The sequence below is a fragment of the Trichomycterus rosablanca genome, chromosome 5 (genome assembly GCF_030014385.1).
Source record: "Trichomycterus rosablanca isolate fTriRos1 chromosome 5, fTriRos1.hap1, whole genome shotgun sequence".
In the NCBI taxonomy this organism is placed as follows: domain Eukaryota; kingdom Metazoa; phylum Chordata; class Actinopteri; order Siluriformes; family Trichomycteridae; genus Trichomycterus; species Trichomycterus rosablanca.
Window position 1 is genome coordinate 26,735,672 of NC_085992.1, and position 20,413 is coordinate 26,756,084.

The 20,413-nt window shown below is 40.4% G+C and overlaps 1 protein-coding gene across 1 annotated transcript; it reads left to right on the forward strand.

The window, feature by feature from the left end:
• Positions 1-276: 276 nt before the first annotated feature.
• si:ch73-193i2.2 (uncharacterized) lies at positions 277-20,355 on the forward strand. The gene is made up of 19 exons (XM_062996351.1): positions 277-354; positions 473-596; positions 2,627-2,766; positions 2,926-3,012; positions 5,407-5,557; positions 5,666-5,827; positions 7,139-7,248; positions 7,328-7,423; positions 7,535-7,563; positions 9,417-9,531; positions 10,699-10,869; positions 11,024-11,094; positions 11,187-11,354; positions 12,873-12,991; positions 14,319-14,517; positions 14,617-14,824; positions 18,542-18,627; positions 19,087-19,247; positions 20,079-20,355. The coding sequence occupies exons 1-19, from the start codon at positions 277-279 to the stop codon at positions 20,102-20,104; spliced, it is 2,301 nt and encodes a 766-aa protein (XP_062852421.1). The 3' UTR covers positions 20,105-20,355.
• Positions 20,356-20,413: the final 58 nt, after the last annotated feature.

The window sequence follows — 20,413 nt, forward strand, 5'->3', positions numbered from 1 at the left end:
AGGTAGATGAGGAATCATGTAAAAACAAACACAAGTGGAGTTTCAAAACCTCACACTTGCTAATATGCCAAACAGATGGTGGAATGGTCACTATAGTAGCCGGACATTGCTTGATCCTGTTTTGAAGACCTAACAATGAAGATTTAACAAGGTTTTGTTCAAAACATCTGCATTTTCTGTAGTTAAATATTACTGTTCACATAATATAGCTAGTGGCATACAATTCTGGAAGCAGGAAATCACGTAGATCTACAGATCAGTAAAACAGAAGAGAGAATGAAGAGATTGAGTCGCGTCAGTCACAGCGGCCATGATAACCCAGGCCTGGAGCTTACTGATGCAGTGTGTAACCAGGTAAGCCTGCAAATAAATGTATTGGCTCTGTATTGTATATCTATTCTTTTTAAAATACATTGCTTATGTCATTGTTACTAGCCTTAGTTTAAGCACTTTGTGTGTTTTCTTGCGTTAGCAGTCAGCTCAACAGCACATTGCTTCCTCTGCCTCAGTGTTCCGCTCTGGTAGCCAATGGGCATCTTATGCCCGGGGCCGCTGGAAACAGGTTGCCCGCAAATGCCTGAGGAAAAAACCTTCAGGTAATCAAAGCAACCACAATCCTCATTAATTGTACTTACATGCTCTGATTTACAAAGTTACCACATATAGAGGAATAATTTATGCAACTGTTGTTTCATGGGAGGGCGGCACGGTGGCTCAGTTGGTAGCACTCTCACCTCACAGGAAGCAGGTCCTGGGTTAAATTCTCAGGTGGAGCAGTCTGGGTCCTTTCTGTGTGTAGTTTGCATGTTTTCCCCGTGTCTGCGTGGGTTTCTCCCAGGAGCTCCGGGTTCCTCCAAGGTTAATTTGAGATACTAGAAATTGCCCTTAGACATTTGTGTGTGTTTGTGTGTATGTTTGCCCTGCAATGGGCTGGCGCCCCTTCCAGGGTGTTTCTGTGTGCCTTGTGCCAATTGAGAGCTGGGATAGGCTCCAGCACCCTCGCGAACCTTAATAGGATAAGCGGTTTAGAAAATGAGTGAGTGTTTCATAGGACTAGTATTTCCACATAGTGTAAAGAAAGTTTATTTTGGGCTTTGTAAAATTATGACAAAATCTGCTAGTTCAACATCTAGCTTGACTGAGTAATTTGGCCACAATGATTAAATTATGTTTAGGTGTAAAATGGTAGATTATTTGAAACCCAACAACACTGTACCTACTGTCAAGCTTGGTGGTGTTAGTATTATTAGTTGTGGGTCTTTTTGTGTTTCTAGTTAATCTAATGAATTGTGGAAAGTGAATGAAATAACAAATTGTCCGTTTTACCCTGACTTTACCCTATTAGGCGTTGCAGTGGGTCCGATTAACTGGGCGAAAGGTTGGAAACACCCCAGACTGGTCATTAGTCCACCAAAGGGCACACACATTCACATTCATTCATTTTTGCTAGCTTCAATTAACCATAATGCATATATTTGGACTTGTGGAAGGAAACCAGAGCTCCTGGAGGAAACCCACGCAGACACAGGGAGAACATGCAAACTCCACACAAAGAGGCCCCGACCATTCCACCTGGGAATCAAACCCAGTCTTTCTTGCTGTGAGGCAACAGGGCTACCTACTGAGCCACCGTGCCGCCAACTAAGTTTTTATAAATCCATGAATTCTTAAATCTTGGTTTAAAAAATGTATTTCAAATGACTAAATATGGGAAAATTAAGCATTTGAAATTGCCCTCTTAAAAAGCTAGGGCCACATTCACATATCTTCTAAGAATCCTCTCAGAGAGTTTGTACCTTAGTTTAAAAACTTGTTAGCTAGGAGTTTTTAGGAGGTTTTATTTAAAAAGCAAATTAGTACCAATCCCAGTGCAACTCTGAGCAAGGAAAAGAGAAAAAAAAGGGATGTCACGGGGGCCCAGTGGGTAGCACTGTCACCTCACAGCAAGAAGGTCCTTTCTGTGTGGAGTTTGCATGTTCTCCACGTGTCTGTGTGGGTTTCCTCCGGTGCTCCGGTTTCCACCCACAGTCCAGAGACATGCAAGTGATGTGAATTGGAGATACAAGATTGTCCATGAATGTGTTTGACATTAAACTTGTAAACTGATGGACCTTGTGTAATGAGTAACTACCGTTTCCATCATGAATGTAACCAAAGTGTAAAAACAGGACGTTAAAATCCTAATAAACAAACAAACAAACAAAAGAGAAAAAGGAGGAGGAGTACTTACTGTTATACAGAGTTTGGAGCGCATTTCTTCTACCTCTTTGTCCTTTTGTTATTTTCTCATCTGCTTAAGGAACTCCTAAGCCTCTTAAAAGTCCTCCTCCTTAATATTCAAGTAACACAGGCTTAAAATATTCTACAATAAGCAGGTGAACTGGTAACAGGTGAGCTAATCATGATTGTATATGAAAGAAGTATCACCACAGGTTCAGTCTTTGCATTGATTCTCATGCACTGCTCCACAGTGACATCTGGTGAGGGAATAGTGAAAGAAATGTGTTTATCATTTACATTACATCAGTATATTAAGGGACAGCATATTTGAATATCTGACACTCCCACTCTGATTATGGCCTTGTTTATTGTAAGTACGGCCTCAGAATAGTCTTTCTATTGGCAGGAGAAACTTTAAGCAGCAAGTACAAGGGCCTTGCCTGGGAAGAGGACACTGTAGATGGTGCCAACATAGAGCAGCAGCTGAACAAGTGCCTGCTGGATCATTTCAGAGCTCTGGCTGCCAGCAACCAGGACACAGATGAGGTTGGGAATGACAACATTATGTTTGTTATATTGTGTCTGTAGCCCACGATGTGCCGTTTTCAGTTAACTGCACTAGAAGGAGGTTTTTTTTTTTCCGTAGCAGGGGGACAAGAAGTCATGTTTGTGAACGTTGCTCAGATTGATCTGGTTTCTCTTCAGGTCGACCTGCAATACCTTAATGGAATCATAACAGATGGAGCTGACCCAAATTCAGCCGACAAATATGGTCAGACAGCACTGCATGAGGTGAGATATGGAACAGTAGTGCAATGTGCAAGAACAGAGACCCAGAACTGTTGACCAGCTGGAGTGCTATATCAAACAAAAATTTTAAAAAAATACACCTTGACAGCTAAAACAACTGGCATCTTCCAATTCCAACAGAAATCTGATGTAATGTGGTAAACATGGTCTTGTCGTAATTACTATGTTTTGAAGTCATCACATTTAGAGCATATATACACAGATTAGGCATAACATTATGACCACCTTCCTAATATTGTGTTAGTCCCCCTTTTGCTGCCAAAACAGCCCTGCAACTGCGATGCACTGTGTATTCTGACACCTTTCTATCAGAACCAGCATTAACTTCTTCAGCAATTTGAGCTACAGTCGCTCATCGGGCAAGCCTTTGCTCCCCACTTGCATCAAGTGCCTTGGCCGCACATGACCCTGTCACCGGTTTACCACTGTTCCTTCCTTGGACAACTTTTGATAAATACTAACCACTGCAGACCAGGAACACTCCACAAGAGCTGCAGTTTCGGAGATGTTCTGACCCAGTCATCTAGCCATCACAATTTGGTCCTTGTCAAACTCGCTAAAATCCTTACGCTTGAACATTTTTCCTGCTTCTAACACATCAACTCTGAGGATAAAATGTTCACTTGCTGCCTCATATATCCCACCCACTAACAGGTGCCGTGATGAAGAGATAATCAGTGTTATTCATTTCACCTGTCAGTGGTCTTAATGATTTGCCTTCTGATAAATAGAACCTGTGTGGCAATGTAAAGCAGGCTGGAAGCTCTCAAAAAGCAGCACATGATGCCATATTTTAAAGAGATTCAAATACGAATGCAAAACAATTTTATTTAAGTCTACCAGTCTGGAAAGGGTTAAAAACATGGTTTTGGAGTACCTGAGTCAAAGTCTGAATTGCATCCCGTGTAGATGCTGTGGCAAGACCTTGAAGGGGCAGGTCATGCTCGAAATCCCTACAATGTAGCCTAATTAAAGCAATTCCTGCACAGTGATGTTAAAGACTCATTACAAGTTATTGCAAACGTTCGACTGCAGTTGTTACTGAAAAGGGTCGCAACACACACACACACACAGAGAAGCGCGTGGGTGGGACAGCAGTCTAGTACGCATGTTTTCCTTATCTTGCGTATGTGTGAATTTCCTCCAGGTCCTTTCACCTTCTACACAGAAACCCTGTTGTCTAGAAAAACACTGACTTTCTTTGAGAATTAAGCTAGCTAACGTAGTCATTTATCAGGTAATTTGAACACTAAGGCTTCATAAATACAGCATTTCTAATGAGAAACAGGACCATTCTACTGAAAAGACAATATAAGTTTACAATAACTTATAGTAATAAATAATAAATATCCACAACATGGAGATAAATAAAAAATGTAGAAGGTACAGGACCCTAACTACATAACTTACTAAGGAACAGTGTAAACAGTGGTTTAATGTAAGCGAATGAATGACTTAATCCAGATGGAGCTATAGATGGCTCCATTTGTAAACATCAGCATGAGTATTTATATACACCGATCAGCCATAACATTAAAACCACCTCCTTTGTTTCTACACTCACTGTCCATTTTATCAGCTCCACTTACCATATAGAAGCACTTTGTAGTTCTACAATTACTGACTGTAGTCCATCTGTTTCTCTGCATGCTTTGTTAGCCCGCTTTCATGCTGTTCTCCAGGACTCTCCCAGGACCACTACAGAGCAGGTATTATTTGGGTGGTGGATCATTCTCAGCACTGCAGTGACACTGACATGGTGGTGGTGTGTTAGTGTGTGTTGTGCTGGTATGAGTGAATCAGACACAGCAATGATGATGGAGTTTTTAAACACCTCACTATCCAGCCAATAACGACCCGTGGGCAGCGTCCTGTGACCACTGATGAAGGTCTAGAAGATGACCAACTCAAACAGCAGCAATAGATGAGCGATCGTCTCTGACATCTACAAGGTGGACCAACTAGGTAGGAGTGTCTAATAGAGTGGACAGTAATTAGACACGATATTTAAAATCTCCAGCAGCACTGCTGTGTCTGATCCACTCATACCAGCACAACACACACTAACACACCACCACCATGTCAGTGTCACTGCAGTGCTGAGAATGTTCCACCACCCAAGTAATACCTGCTCTGTGGTGGTCCTGTGGGGGTCCTGAACATTTAAGAACAGCATGAAAGCAGGCTAAAAAAGTATGTAGAGAAACAGATGGAATACAGTCAGTAATTGTAGAACTACAAAGTGCTTCTATATTGTAAGTGGAGCTGATAAAATGGACAGTGAGTGTAGAAACAAGGAGGTGGTTTTAATGTTATGGCTGATCAGTGTATATCAGTGTGATGTGTGTTAAGCTGTGATTGTATGTGTATGTGTAGATCTCTCGAGCCTGGAATGTAGACGTGATGCGATTCTTTCTGGAGAGAGGAGCAGATATCCTGAGGCCTGATGCATTTGGGGTAACACCCCTGCATGTGGCAGTAGCCTTGGACTATGATAATATGATTCGGTTTCTGCTAGAAAGAGGAGGTGTGTTTGTGTTGACTAAATGACCTCATATCTATACATGTTTTCCACAGAGAATACAAACCAGGATCTGATAACTCAGTGATACTCACTGTATCTGTGTTGTTTTAGCTGATATTGAGGCATGCACATATAATGACCTGCAAACACCTTTACACTTTGCTGCTAAGAACGATGCTACTGGAGCCATTCAGATCCTGCTGCAGAATGGAGCAGACATCACAGCCCAAGATTATAAAAACAGAACTCCGCTACAACTGGCTGTAAACCTAGGTATTGTAGTTAAAGGGAAATTCTTGTATTGTAATTGATGTGTGTACATTTAAAATGATGTAAAGGTCAGAGTACAAAAATACACCGATCAGCCATAACATTAAAACCACCTCCTTGTTTCTACACACACTGTCCATTTTATCATCTCCACTTACCATACAGAAGCACTTTGTAGTTCTACAATTACTGACTGTAGTCCAACTGGTTTTCTACATACTTTTTTAGCCTGCTTTCACCCTGTTCTTCAATGGTCAGGACTCTCCCAGGACCACCACAGAGCAGGTATTATTTGGGTGGTGGATCATTCTCAGCACTGAAGTGACCATCACATGGTGGTGGTGTGTTAGTGTGTGTTGTGCTGGTATGAGTGGATCAGGCACAGCAGCGCTGCTGGAGTTTTTAAATACCATGTTCACTCACTGACGACGCGCATCTATTGCTGCTGTTTGAGTTGGTCATCTTCTAGACCTTCATCAGTGGTCACAGGACGCCGCCCATGGAGCGCTGGTAGCTGGATATTTTTGGTTGGTGGACAATTCTTAGTCCAGCAGTGACAGTGAGGTGTTTAAAAACTCCATCAGTGCTGCTGTGTCTTATCCACTCATACCAGCACAACACACACTAACACACCACCACCATGTCAGTGTCACTGCAATGCTGAGAATCATCCACCACCCAAATAATACCTACTCTGTAGTGGTCCTGTGAGAGTCCTGACCATTGAAGAACAGCATGAAAGCGGGCTAACAAAGCATGCAGAGAAACAGATGGACTACAGTCAGTAATTGTAGAACTACAAAGTGCTTCTATATGGTAAGTGGAGCTGATAAAATGGACAGTGAGTGTAGAAACAAAGGAGGTGGTTTTAATGTTATGGCTGATCGGTGTATATAAATACTCATGCTGATCAGTGTATGTTTTAATGTAATTTTGAAACATGCATGCATGTCTATAGATTATAGTGTACCATCATACATACATACATACAAGGAGTAAAAAGGCATTGCCCCCTGGTGTTGCTGAGATCCTAGATTAAATCCATTTTTAAGTCTGTTTTCGAGTGGGTTTCCTTGAACATCGTGGGTCTCTGCCACTACAACCCTAACCAGTGGCTCAAATGACCACTACACCACCCAAGCTCTTTTAAAGAGCAAGATTATAAAACAAAATATGATCCAAGAAAAAGAGCTCTCTAAGGACAACAGACAACAGATAATTTTTAAAGTGTAACCTGAATACTGTAATATTACCTTCATTATTAGCATAGAATGCCTTCAGTATAACAGCATGTCTCTGAATGTGTGATTGAAGATCGGAGCGAAGCTGCACACGTCCTGTTGGAGATGGGGTCAGATGCTGGAGTACGAGACTCTGATGGACAGCTGTGCATCACTGCCATGATTGGCAAGATGACCCCTGTAGTAAGTGCCAATCGACCAGCTTTATAGGCTAATATACAGTACTACTCTCTTAATGTAACATATTGTCTGGTCTCCACAGGCCAATCTGGCACTAAATCAGTTTCATGTGAAAGACAGAAAGACACGGCAGCAGTTTTTTTACCTTCATTTGCTGGAACCTGAACCGACATACATGGCAAAATCACAAGGTTGCTTCAGTGTGGAAACAAACAGTAAAGTACACTATAAATAAGAAAACTGCTGAGAAAGTAAAATGATTTAAATGTAAATGTTTTTTGTTTTGTAGGGAAAGCATGCAGTGAGCCTACATCTCCGGTAAAATTCTTTTATATGTTTATTAGGGGAATTCCTCATTACTGATTATAGCTGCCTGCTAGCCTGCTGGTGACTTATATGTGGCATTTCAAAGTACATGGAACAGTGGTCTCCTACCATTGTTAAATAGAATATATGAAATGTCACCTTGTGCCATGAGAAATGTTGTCAGAATGGATGGATTTTTACTGGTCAGATGAATTTAAAGCTACAAGTTACACTCAAGTTGTCATTGACTTAGAGGTTGCAGCATAGGAAATATGGTGCCAATTTCATTTAAAGCTTGCTCGACTATGGACAATGTCATCCATATTCCTTTTAATTTGGGTCAAATCTGGGGTGTTTTTGTAGTTCTTAAATTACATATTATTTATAGAGCAAATTTCCTCACAGCCTTTCTGACGAGTTCGAATCTCAGCAGAGCCACTGACCTAGCCAGTTATCCACACAAACACAATCCAATTGGCAGTGTTTAAGAAAGGGAATGTTGGACGCGGTCTCTTACTGCTGACGCAACAATATGGAATCTCCGGGACAAGTATATGTGTCTGTGCAGATGTGATGGGGACAGGTGGGTCGAGTTTACATGAAGCTTAGCGTGACACTCTGTACTCAGTAGCTCTGTGTGGGATCAGATGCAGACTGGACATATGTGTGGTGATCCTGCTCAGCAGATTCACAATCAGGAATTGGAAATGAAGCTTAGAAATGACTGTGAGATAAAGAAGGAAAATCCAGACAAAAATTATTTCTCAACCTGACAACCTGGCATTGCTCAGGGGTCCAACAGCAACTTTGCACTAGTGGGCCTTAAACCAGCAACGCTCTGATCACAAGTCCTGTCTTTTATCCACCATGCCACGATAGTTCAGTCTCAAAAAAATAAAAAGAAACTTTGTAATGTATTTTTTGAGTTCAGCTGCAGTTCTTTTATATAACCAGAATTATCTCTGATGTCTTTGATGTATTTTAATTTTGTGCTGTCTCACTGTTGAAAAGCTGGAGTTTATAGTCCATCAAGGGAAACTGGATCTCATTATGCACCCTGTGGTCCTGAAGCTCATCACAGTCAAATGGAACTTGTATGGCAGGTAAATGAACTGTTACGTGTTTTTTATTTCTGCTAAAAAAGAGCAGGTTGGTGCCATGGTGGCAAAGCTGGTAGAATGTGTGCAAACAACAGGGGTTCTGAAACCATGGGTTTGATCATCATCTCTGGTCACTGTCTGTGTTGCATGTTCCTTTTATGTCGGCATGGGTCTCCCGGGGTTAGTTTTCTCCCAAATCCCAAAAGCATACAGAAAGTGGATTGGGGTGACACGGTGGCTCAGTGGGTAGCACTGTCGCCTCACAGCAATAAGGTCCTGGGTTTGATTCCCAGGTGCAACAGTCTGGATCCTTTCTGTGTGGAGTTTGCATGTTCTCCCCGTGTCTGTGTGGGTTTTCTCCCACAGTCCAAAGACATGCCAGTGAGGTGAAGTGGAGATACAAAAATTTTACTATTGTATAGTAACCAGAAACTACCTGTCCTGTCATGAATGTAACCAAAGTGTGTAAGTTAAAACATGACGTTAAAATCCTAATAAATAAATAAGAAAGTGGATTAGCTTCTCTAAATTGGACCTGTGTGTGGGTATGTAAGTAAGTGAATGTGTTGCCCTGTGATTGATTTGTGTCATATATAGGTTATATTCCTAATTTGTGCCCATTGTTTTAGGGTGGCACCAGACAGACCCATCATGACTTTGACCAGGATAAAGCAAAAATTTAACTTAATGAGAAATGGATGGGGGAATTTGCATCACTAACTAATAATGTTGATTAACCTAGACACCAAAATTGTCTCTCCATAGATTCGGTGCATGGATTCTCTTACTGCTTAATTTCTTCTTCATCGTTTCCTGGACTACAGTGGCCATATCTGTGTCTGTGTCACCAGAAGACGGCAAGCGTTACATTTTTCCTCAGGTGGGATACAGAGCTCTTCATCTTCCTGATTTAACAAACACATGATTCACTTGGATAAACACAGGGCCCAGTATCATGTACACATTATAGCTAAAAGTATGTGGTCACCCAACCTATTTATAAAGTCTAGGTGCTTTATCTGCAGGTGTAAAACAAAATAATATAAAATATAATAATATCAAAATAAATATATACATACTTCCAACTGGAAACAGTCTGGAGAAGGCATGACTGTGCCTCAGTGTAGAAAGGACGGTTCATAAAAAACCTAAAGAGTTTGGCATGGAATAACTCCAGTGGCCTACACAGAGCCCTGACCTCAACCCAGCATGATGAATTGAATGAAATTCAACACCTTTATTTGTCATATACACGTGTACAGTACAACAAAATTCATTCTTTGCATATCCCAGCTTGTTTGAAGAACTGGGGTCAGAGCACAGGGTCAGCCTTTGTACAGCTCCCCCGGTAGCTAAGAGGTTACGGGCCTTGCTCAAGGGCCCAACAGTGCCTGCATGGTAGAGCTGGGATTCATACTCTCAATCTTTCAATTGATAGCCCAAAGCTCTACACTCTAGGCTACCACTGTTCCTATTAAATGTCCTCTGCATGCTAATGCTTTTTTTAATTAAATAAGCACAAATTTCCACTCCTGATGAAAGCCTTATCAGAGGGGGCTAACTCCTTATGAATGCCCATGGTTTTGGTAAAGAATATCCAATCAGCTCATGGTCAGGTATCCAAATACTTATGGCCATAAAGTGTATTACTATACAGCCTGTTTTATTCTGCTTGCATTTTTGCTTTGCATTCAGATATATAAACACTTACACACAAACACACACACACACACACACACACACACACACACACACACAGTAAGCTTGAGTTATTTTTTATCCAGAATATGGCATTATGGACTCCATGAAGTAACAGGAGATTTTACACGACAATTTGACCACTCCTGAAATAATGCTAAACTTAGATGGGTTAAACCGGCCATGAGGTTGTTTTGTTACATATTTAATTATGTTTTCTAGCAATACATTTCATTTAAGTAAAGGTCTGACTTTTATGTTCTATGTGAGAAAATTTTTGTAAATTTATAGCAAATTTTACCATGAGTGGTAATAATTATTGAGCTGATTGTGTAACCTCTTTGCACAGGATTGGTGGCGTGTGTTGGTGGTCATGGTAGCGATGGGACTGACTGTGTTAGAGGTGTACAGGGAGGTAATGGATATTCTGTGCTCTAGAAAAAAGCTGAGAGACTGGCAGCAGTGGTGTGAAAAAAGACTCAGAGAGGATCTGGCTTGTACTCACCCCATGTGGCCTGAGGTAACACTTTCACCCCACTCACATTACAGGGCAAGAGGCCACTCTTGTTACTGTTAGATTGGACAGTATTTAAAATGGTTTTAGTAATTTTTTCACAATTGTGAATTGATTTAAAATCATTTTTAAATCTGTTTTCTTGTGTTTGATCTTAAAGGAGCGTCATTACTTAGAAGAACAGATCAAGTTCATCTCCAATTTGAAGGGGAGTTATTTACAAGACCCCTGGTAGAATATTTCTTCCTATAAAATATATATATTATTATTATGTTGACGAAATAATTTTCTCTAATTCATTTTCATTGATCTCTCTGTTGCAGGAACATATTTGATTGGCTTGTCTACATATCGCTGATAGCGGTTTTGGGCTTGCACTTGTCTGACGTATACCTGGTCTCTTCTACACTTCGAAAGTATAGCCTCCGTATATTCGCTGTAGCTGTGATCTTCCTCTGGCTTAGGTTGATGAAGCACGTGAGGGCATTTAGGTACAGGCTATCACTATGTCTTTCAATTTTCAAAAAGTGCAGCATTGCATTGGAATTCCAAAACTGCAATGACAGAGTGTATGTTAATTTTTTATTTCAACTGTAGTTTAAGAGTTTTTTTCAAATGCCAAAGTGATATATAACAAATAATCATAAAAAATACAAAATGATTTTACTCGTTATTTATTTAGACCCTCTTTAACTGGTAAAAACAATTCAAAACTGGTACAAACTGTTCAAAACCACTAAATCAAACCACCTACACACAACTGGTCATAACTAAAGGACGCCTTGAGTGTCGTCTGGTGGAGGAACTGGTGGATAAATACTTGAGTATAGCTTGTTCCACCATGTGCGTTTCAGCTCTGTGTAATTTTGCTGCTGGCTGATGAAAGGAAGAGCCAAGTGAGTCCTAGGGGTGTGGGCTAGTACGCCAAATGAATCGTAGAGGCGTGGGCTAGTATGCGGACCATATTGGGCAGCATGAATGAGGCACATGAATACCATGCAACAGGGGTAATTGCACAAAACAGTAAATAAAAAATGCAATATTAAAATTAAATCATTCATTAATTCATTGTCTATTTTAACACCCGTTGGTACAATTCACTGGGCAAAAGGTACAAAACACCTAGACAGGTCGCCAGTCTTTCACAAGGCAAACACACACACACATTTACACCTAATTTTAGTAGCTCCAGTTGGCCTGACTGCACGTCCTTGGGAGGAAACCGGAGCTCCACCTGGGAATCTAACCCAGGACCTTTTTGCTGTAGGGCGACAGTGCTACCCACCGAGCCACCGTGCCGCCCTTAATATTACATTTGTTTTAAAAATCGTCTTTGTAAAGATTAAGTGTAGGTTATTAAATTAAATAAACATGATCAACATGAGAGTTGGTAAATGAAACAAAAAGGTCTGTTTAGCCTAATTTAAATAACCTTTATATTTTATTTGCATGCACCTGTGTACACAGAACTACCCAGAAGGCTCTCTAAGCACAAACTGTGTGTGTGTATGTGTCTTTTGTTAAAATGTATGTTTAAATTTTGAAACTGCTTCTGCAGTAAAATCCCGAATCCCTGAATTAACTGGGTCACTATTGGTAAGTAGAGAACAGACCCGGCGGTTTAACCATCACTGAACTCTGATAGGCCCATAATTCCTCCGGCTGCAGACAGAAACCTTTAGTCTGATATGTACCACCTGTTTGGGACCGTTGGTCTTTCAGATGAAGAACACCTGGTGAATGTCTGAACCAACACCCTATTTCTCTCAGGTTTCACCTCACACTACAGGTGTTTTCTTTTAGTGCCCAAGTAACCAAGGTAACATCAGCTTTATGTCAGAGTAACCATGGAAACCTAGGTATAGAAGGCTGTTTACCATATGGTGACTTTTATTGGTGTAATTTATGTATAGAAATGGTGTCTGTTTTGCCCTGATAATGCCATTTTTCCTCATAAAACATCCACAACGGAGTCCATGATAAAACCATCTTTTTTTATCAATCTTTAGGGTTATGGGTCCCTTCATTGTCATGCTGGGCAAGATAGTGGGTGATGTGCTGCGCTTTCTTTTCTTATATGCAGAGATCTATGTGCCGTACGCCTGTGCTTTCTGGATCATATTTGGAGGTAAAAGCATCAGAATTTGATTAATTTAAATGGTATTTTATTTTGAAATGCTTTTATTTAGAAGGTCAGTGGTTTCCAAATGTACTATATCTAAAGGTGTTATACCTCAATTTGAGTCCCCCTTCTAGCTCCATATACACTATGGGGCCAAAAGTATATAAACACCTGACCATAAGCTTGTTGGACATCTTATTACATTTTATTAAACCCCCCTGTTTAGCCTTCACCATTCAAGCAAGGCTTTCCACATTAAGGTTATAGCTTTGAGCAGGCCACTGGAGTTATTTCAAACCAAATAAGCCATTGGCAAATATCAAAAAACAACTACTTTTGTATTCCGCTAGCACACCAGCGCAGAGATTCTGAACTTCTCGGTTCAAAACTCGGCGTTGCCACCGGTCGGCTGGGTGCCATCTAGCAGGCATAATTGGCAGTGCCTGGACTATGTGGGTTGGGTATTCAAACTCTATGTAAGGACCTGATTAGCAGATAGAGAGGCACCTGGGCAGAGTGCATAGGTGAAAAAGGGTTCCGCTAAGGGCTGTGCGCGGGTCAGAGGAGGCGTGAGCAGCAATATACCCACTTCGACTGCAATCAGGGATCCCCCAGCAGTGGAAGACAAATTGCCTACGCTAAATTGGGAGAAGATGCATAAATAAAATAGAAAAAAAAATATTTGGACAACTGACCATGAGCTTGTTGGACATCCCATTTTTAAATCAAATGATATTGAAATAGAGTGATTTCTGTGTGATGTTTTCAGCTATAACAGCTGCAACTCTTTAGAGAAGGCTTCTTACAAGACTCTCAAGTATGTCTGTGGGAATCTGTGCCCATTCAGTCAAAAGAGCTAGTCTGTGTCATTTTTATCATTCAGTTACATTAACATTTCTTTAGAGGGAATCAAGGGTGGCACGGTGGCTCAGTAGGTAGCACTGTCACCACACAGCAAGAAGGTCCTGGGTTTGATTTACAGGTGGAGCGGTTTGGGTCCTGTGAAGTCTGCATGTTCTCCCCATGTCTGTGTGGGTTTCCTCCCACAGTCTAAAGACATGCAAGTGAGGTGAATTGGAGATACATAATTGTCCATGACTGTGTTTGACATTAAACCTCTGAACTGATGAATCTTGTGTAACGAGTAACTACCTGTCCTGTCATTAATGTAACTAAAGTGTGTAAAACAGGATGTTAAAATACTAATAAATAAATAAAATAAATAGAGGGAATCACTTTCCTGACCAACTGTTTTATAAGCATGTCACTTAAAACTATGCAAGCTTGGTTACCAGTGATTGAATCTAATGAATTATTTCTGCTCTAGGTCTAGCAGATGTGCCCAGTATGCAGACAGTGCCCCAGATGCTATATAGTTTGTACAGGATAACCCTAGTGGACGATTATGAATTTGATGCCATGGTGACTGTAGACTCCATCATGGCTCACCTGCTTTGTGGTACTTTTTTGGCCCTGTCTGCTGTCTTATGTGTGAACCTGATGATTGCTCTTCTCTCAGACACCTTCCAAAGGTAAAAATCCACAATGTCACCTGATTGTTGTTAAATAATCGGCACTTTATTTGGACTCTTCATATAGTGTGTGTGTGTGTGTGTGCTTTGTTTTTGTAGAGTATATGACAACGCGCTTGCCAATGCAGTGATGCAACAAGCATCGATCATCTTGCAGGTAGAGGAGTCCATGCCTCGTCTGCGACATTTCTATGACAAAATGTACATCCATAGATGCTGTGCTCCACTTGAAGAGGTTTATTATGATGATATCATTACAGACCCACATCAGCATAAAGAGATGAAGAAACTTACCGCAGAGATCAAGGTATCATAAAATGATAAGAGACAGAATGTTCTAACAGTATTTGTTCATTTAATGTAGTTGTTAGTTGTGTGGGAATAATAATAAGAAAAAGAAGAAAGACAAGTGAAAAATGAAGGACAAGTGTAAGTTGGGACAGGATGGAAAATGCAAATATTAAAAAAACACAGAGTTTCTTACATTTACTCTGACTTTTATTTGATTGCAGACAGGATGAACCTGATATATTTCATGTTCTGTCTGCTCAACTTTATTTCATTTATTAATAAACATCCATTCCTGCATTTCAGGCCTGCAACACATTCCAAAAAAGGTTGGGACAGTAAAGCATTTACCACTTTGTAATGTTGCCATTCCTTTTCACCACACCAAGGATACCAAGTGATTTAGTGTTTCAGCTTTTATTTTGTCTCATTCTTCCTGCAAACACGTCTTAAGATGTGCAACAGTACGGGGTCGTCATCGTCGCATTTTTTGTTTTTAAAAATTCTCCACGCATTCTTTATTGGGGACAGGTCAGGACTGCAGGCAGGCCAGTCCTGTACCCGTACCCTCTTCTTTTGCAGCCATGCCTTTGTAATGTGTGCAGCATGTGGTTTTGCATTGTCTTGTTGAAAAATACATGAACATTGTTACGACGAATCTTTTTGTCGAGAGGCCCTGAAGAAGCAGTCGGAGAATCCAGAAAGTACTCTTCAAAAACACTTTATTAAGTGTAAGAAATGATCTGTGAATATATGTCAGCGCTAAGCCGATCGGCGCTCCTTTTCTCCTGCAATCCATCTCATCGCCAGCCAAAAGACCAGACTAGACTGCCCTGCGTCTGAGCGCGGGTTTTTTTTAAACTAAGCTAGGCTCCTCCTCCTTTACTGCTGGTGGAACCAATGAAATGTGCTAAAAAGCCCAGGGCTCCGCCTCCCCCCTCGAAGGGACCCTACCAAGAGATCATGGTAGGCGCCATTTTGAACAAAGAGCCACGTGGGAAAATGCCGTAAAACTTCCTATATTGAATTTACGTTTTTTATGTTCTGAAAAACCTAACATCCCTGGAAAAGATGACGTCTTGAAGGCAGCATATGTTGCTCTAAGATCTCAATGTACTTTTCTGCATTAATGCTGCCATCACAGAAGTTTAAATGACCTTCGTCTTTGGTCCAAAGCACACGGTGTCCATTTTTTACAAAAAAGACCTGGAATGCTGATTCATCTGACCACATTACATGTTTCCACTGTGTGATGGTCCATCCTAGATGCCTCAGAGCCCAGAGAATTCCTTGAATTGTTTAATGATATCATGCACTGTAAAGGGCGAAATATGCAAGTCCCTTCCAATCTTTCTTTGAGGTAAATTTTTTTTAAACATTGCAATAATTTTCTCACACATTTGTTGACAAACTGGAGATCCTCTGTTTATCTTTGTTTATCAAACCATGATTACAATCACCTGTTTGGAATCACATCATTATTTAGTTTTTTCACCTCATTACTAGCCCTAAATTAGCCCCCGTCCCAACTTTTTTTGGAATGTGTTGCAGGCCTGAAATGCAGGAATGGAGGTTTATTAACAAATGAAATTTAATTGAGCAGACAAAACATGAAATATCTTGGATTCGAACTGTCTGCAATCACATAAAAGTCAAAGTAAATGCAAGGAACACTGCATTTTTATTTTATTTGCATTTTCCATACTGTCCCAACTTTTTCTGATTTGGGGTTGTACATTAAGGGCAATTCTGACAACTTATTTACAACAATTAAAGCTATAAGTCATTTAACCATATTACATACTGCTATAATTGTATGTATTTATTTGTTTGTTTATTTCTATGAAATACTGGCCAAAAGCTTCGATATTATCACCAAGGGTTTTGTAATAGGAAGTCTAACCAATAAGCTCTTGGTCAGGTATCCACATACAGTGGGGCCAAAAAGTATTTAGTCAGCCACTGATTGTGCAAGTTCTCCTACTTAGAAAGATGAGAGAGGTCTGTAATTTTCATCATAGGTACACTTCAACTATGAGAGACAAAATGAGAAAAAAAAATCCAGGAAATCACATTGTAGGATTTTTTAAGAATGTATTTGTAAATTATGGTGGAAAATAAGTATTTGGTCAATAACAAACAAGCAAGATTTCTGGCTCTCACAGACCTGTAACTTCTTCTTTAAGAAGCTCTTCTGTCCTCCACTTGTTACCTGTATTAATGGCACCTGTTTGACCTCGTTATCTGTATAAAAGACACCTGTCCACAGCCTCAAACAGTCAGACTCCAAACTCAACCATGGCCAAGACCAAAGAGCTGTCGAAGGACACCAGGAAGAAAATTGTAGACCTGCACCAGGCTGGGAAGAGTGAATCTACAATAGGTAAGCAGGTTGGTGTGAATAAATCAACTGTGGGAGCAATTGTAAGAAAATGGAAGACATACAAGACCATTGATAATCTCCCTTGATCCCGTGGGGTCAAAATAGTCATGAGAACGGTGAGCAAAAATCCCAGAACTACACGGAGGGACCTGATGAATGACCTGCAGAGAGCTGGGACCAAAGTAACAAAGGGACCATCAGTAACACACTACGCCGAGAGGGACTCAAATCCTGCAGTGCCAGGCGTGTCCCCCTGCTTAAGCCAATACATGTCCAGGCCCGTCTGAAGTTTGCCAGAGAGCATATGGATGATCCAGAAGAGGATTGGGAGAATATCATGTGGTCAGATGAAACCAAAATGGAACTTTTTGGTAAAAACTCAACTCGTCGTGTTTGGAGGAAGAAGAATGCTGAGTTGCACACCATACCTACTGTGAAGCATGGGGGTGGAAACATCATGCTTTGGGGCTGTTTTTCTGCAAAGGGGACAGGACGACTGATCCGTGTTAAGGGAAGAATGAACGGGGCCATGTATTGTGAGATTTTAAGCCAAAACCTCCTTCCATCAGTGAGAGCATTGAAGATGGAACGTGGCTGGGTCTTCCAGCATGACATCCCAAACACACCGCTCGGGCAACGAAGGAGTGGCTCCATAAAAAGCATTTCAAGGTCCTGGAGTGGCCTAGCCAGTCTCCAGACCTCAACCCCATAGAAAATTTGTGGAGTCCGTGTTGCCCAGCGACAGCCCCAAAACATCACTGCTCTAGAGGAGATCTGCATGGAGGAATGGGCCAAAATACCAGCTACAGTGTGTGCAAACCTGGTGAAGACTTACAGGAAACGTTTGACCTCTGTCATTGCCAACAAAGGTTATGTTACAAAGTATTGAGTTGAACTTTTGTTATTGACCAAATACTTATTTTCCACCATAATTTACAAATAAATTCTTTAAAAATCCTACAATGTGATTTCCTGGATTTTTTTTCTCATTTTGTCTCTCATAGTTGAAGTGTACCTATGATGAAAATTACAGACCTCTCTCATCTTTCTAAGTAGGAGAACCTGCACAATCAGTGGCTGACTAAATACTTTTTGACCCCACTGTACCTTTGGTCATATAGAGTAATATCTGGTCAGTAGTGGTCCTACAGTGGTCTTATTTTTAATGATCGATGTAAAGATGGTGACTGACATGTGCAGGGTTTTGAATTATGGACTACTTATAGCAACAAAATACTTTCAAGAAGTGATGAGTAGATGTAGTTTATAAAATGACCACTAAGTTAGGTAAATGTTTCTTACTCATTACGAACTTGATGTGAATGTCTAATTACGTCAATTGTAATTCTGCAGGAAACCTTGGATGAATACTTGACCATTCAAAAAGAGACAGACCTGCTTATCACAGCCCAAACAGATGGTTTTAACAGATCTTATAGGTGAGTTTGCAAAACACTGGATGTACTTAGTTTGTAGATTTAAATAAAGTATATGATACACTTTTATACTTGAACTTGATGCTTGATGTGGTTGCATGATGATGTGCAAATACAATAATGCTTTGTCCTAATTTGAACCATAAGTCTTGAACCCATCAGTCCAATAATGCACTTTGTTCATAGTGTTAACATGTTGACCTCTGGTACATGATACATAAAGGTGTTTAAGCATTTGAGAATAATGTCCAAGTCCTTGCAAGGTCACACTCATGGTATTGCTCAGGACTTCCACTAATTGTCCTTCTGTCTTAGTCACATCACAAACAAGTACAAAAAGTAATTTGATTGTCTTACCTTTAAAATAAAATACAGTTTTTGCAAATAAAAATTTGTGAGCAATAACAGCATACTGGGTAATTTCCTAAACATGATTAACAACCCCAGAAAAATCCTTTACAGAAGCAATAGCGTATCTTCTGAGAAAGGAGAATATCTTAGCAGTCTGACCAGACTTGAAAAGGAGCAACAACAGCAGACTAAGGATCTGCATGAATTACAAGGGGATGTGAGGAAGCTACAGGAATTACTACTTCAACTGATTCAGTCAAAGCCTACATCATGTGAGTTTCTCATGTTGTTTATCCTAGACACATGTGGTTTGTGAAATAGATAAAATTCAAGAGAGAATATAGTTTAAAATGCCACTTAGTTTCTTTTTAATAATCACATACACTGATCAGCCATAACATTAAAACCGCCTCCTTGTTTCTACACTTACTGTCCATTTTATTAGCTCCACTTACCATATAGAAACACTTTGTAGTTCTACAATTACTGACTGTAGTCCATCTGTTTCTCAATGGTATTATTTGGGTGGTGGATCATTCTCAGCACTGCAGTGACAATGACATGGTGGTTGTGTGTTAGTGTGTGTTGTGCTGGTATGAGTGGATCATTGCTGCTGTTTGAGTTGGTCATCTTCTAGACCTTCATCAGTGGTCACAGGACGCAGCCTACGGGGCGCTGTTGGCTGGATATTTTTGGTTGGTGGACTATTCTCAGTCCAGTAGTGACAGTGAGGTGTTTAAAATATCCATGTCTTATGTGTCTTATCCACTCATACCAGCACAACACACACTAACACACCACCACCATGTCAGTGTCACTGCAAGGCTGAGAATGATCCACCACCCAAATAATACCTGCTCTGTGGTGGTCGTGGGAGAGTCCTGACTATTGAACAACAGCATAAAATGGGGGTAACAAAGCACGCAGAGAAACAGATGGACTACAGTCAGTAATTGTAGAACTACAAAATGCTTCTATATGGTAAGTGGAGCTGATAAAATGGACAGTAAGTGTAGAAACAAGGAGGTGGTTTTAATGTTATGGGTGGTCGGTGTATATGCACGCAGATCAATTCAATAACAGGCATATGCTTTTATTTGCAGCTAGTGATGTCCTGCATACATCTTGAGCAGAAGCGCTTGGGTACCCTGGAATGACCTCACACTGGTTTTTAAAGTTGGACAAGGACAAGAGACCACCAGACTCTAATAAGACACATTTGAATCATCTTAGGAAACAATAAAATGTGTCTAATTTCAGATCACATACAATGTGATATCATCTTATATGGAAAACACAAAAAGCCACTCGATAAATGTGTATTAAAACGTAAATTATTATACAATTAACCTTTATCATTACAGTTTTTTTTTTAATTATATGTGGTTCAATAAAACAAATGCATACTGTAAATATCTTTGCTGTGTATCACTGAATG

Coding starts and splice junctions, on each gene's coding strand:
- si:ch73-193i2.2 (XM_062996351.1), top strand. CDS start 277: ATGAAGAGATTGAGTCGCGTCAGTCACAGCGGCCATGATAACCCAGGC. Junction 5,828..7,138: donor ACAACTGGCTGTAAACCTAG/GTATTGTAGTTA, acceptor GTGTGATTGAAG/ATCGGAGCGAAGCTGCACAC. Junction 19,248..20,078: donor TCAGTCAAAGCCTACATCAT/GTGAGTTTCTCA, acceptor TTTTATTTGCAG/CTAGTGATGTCCTGCATACA.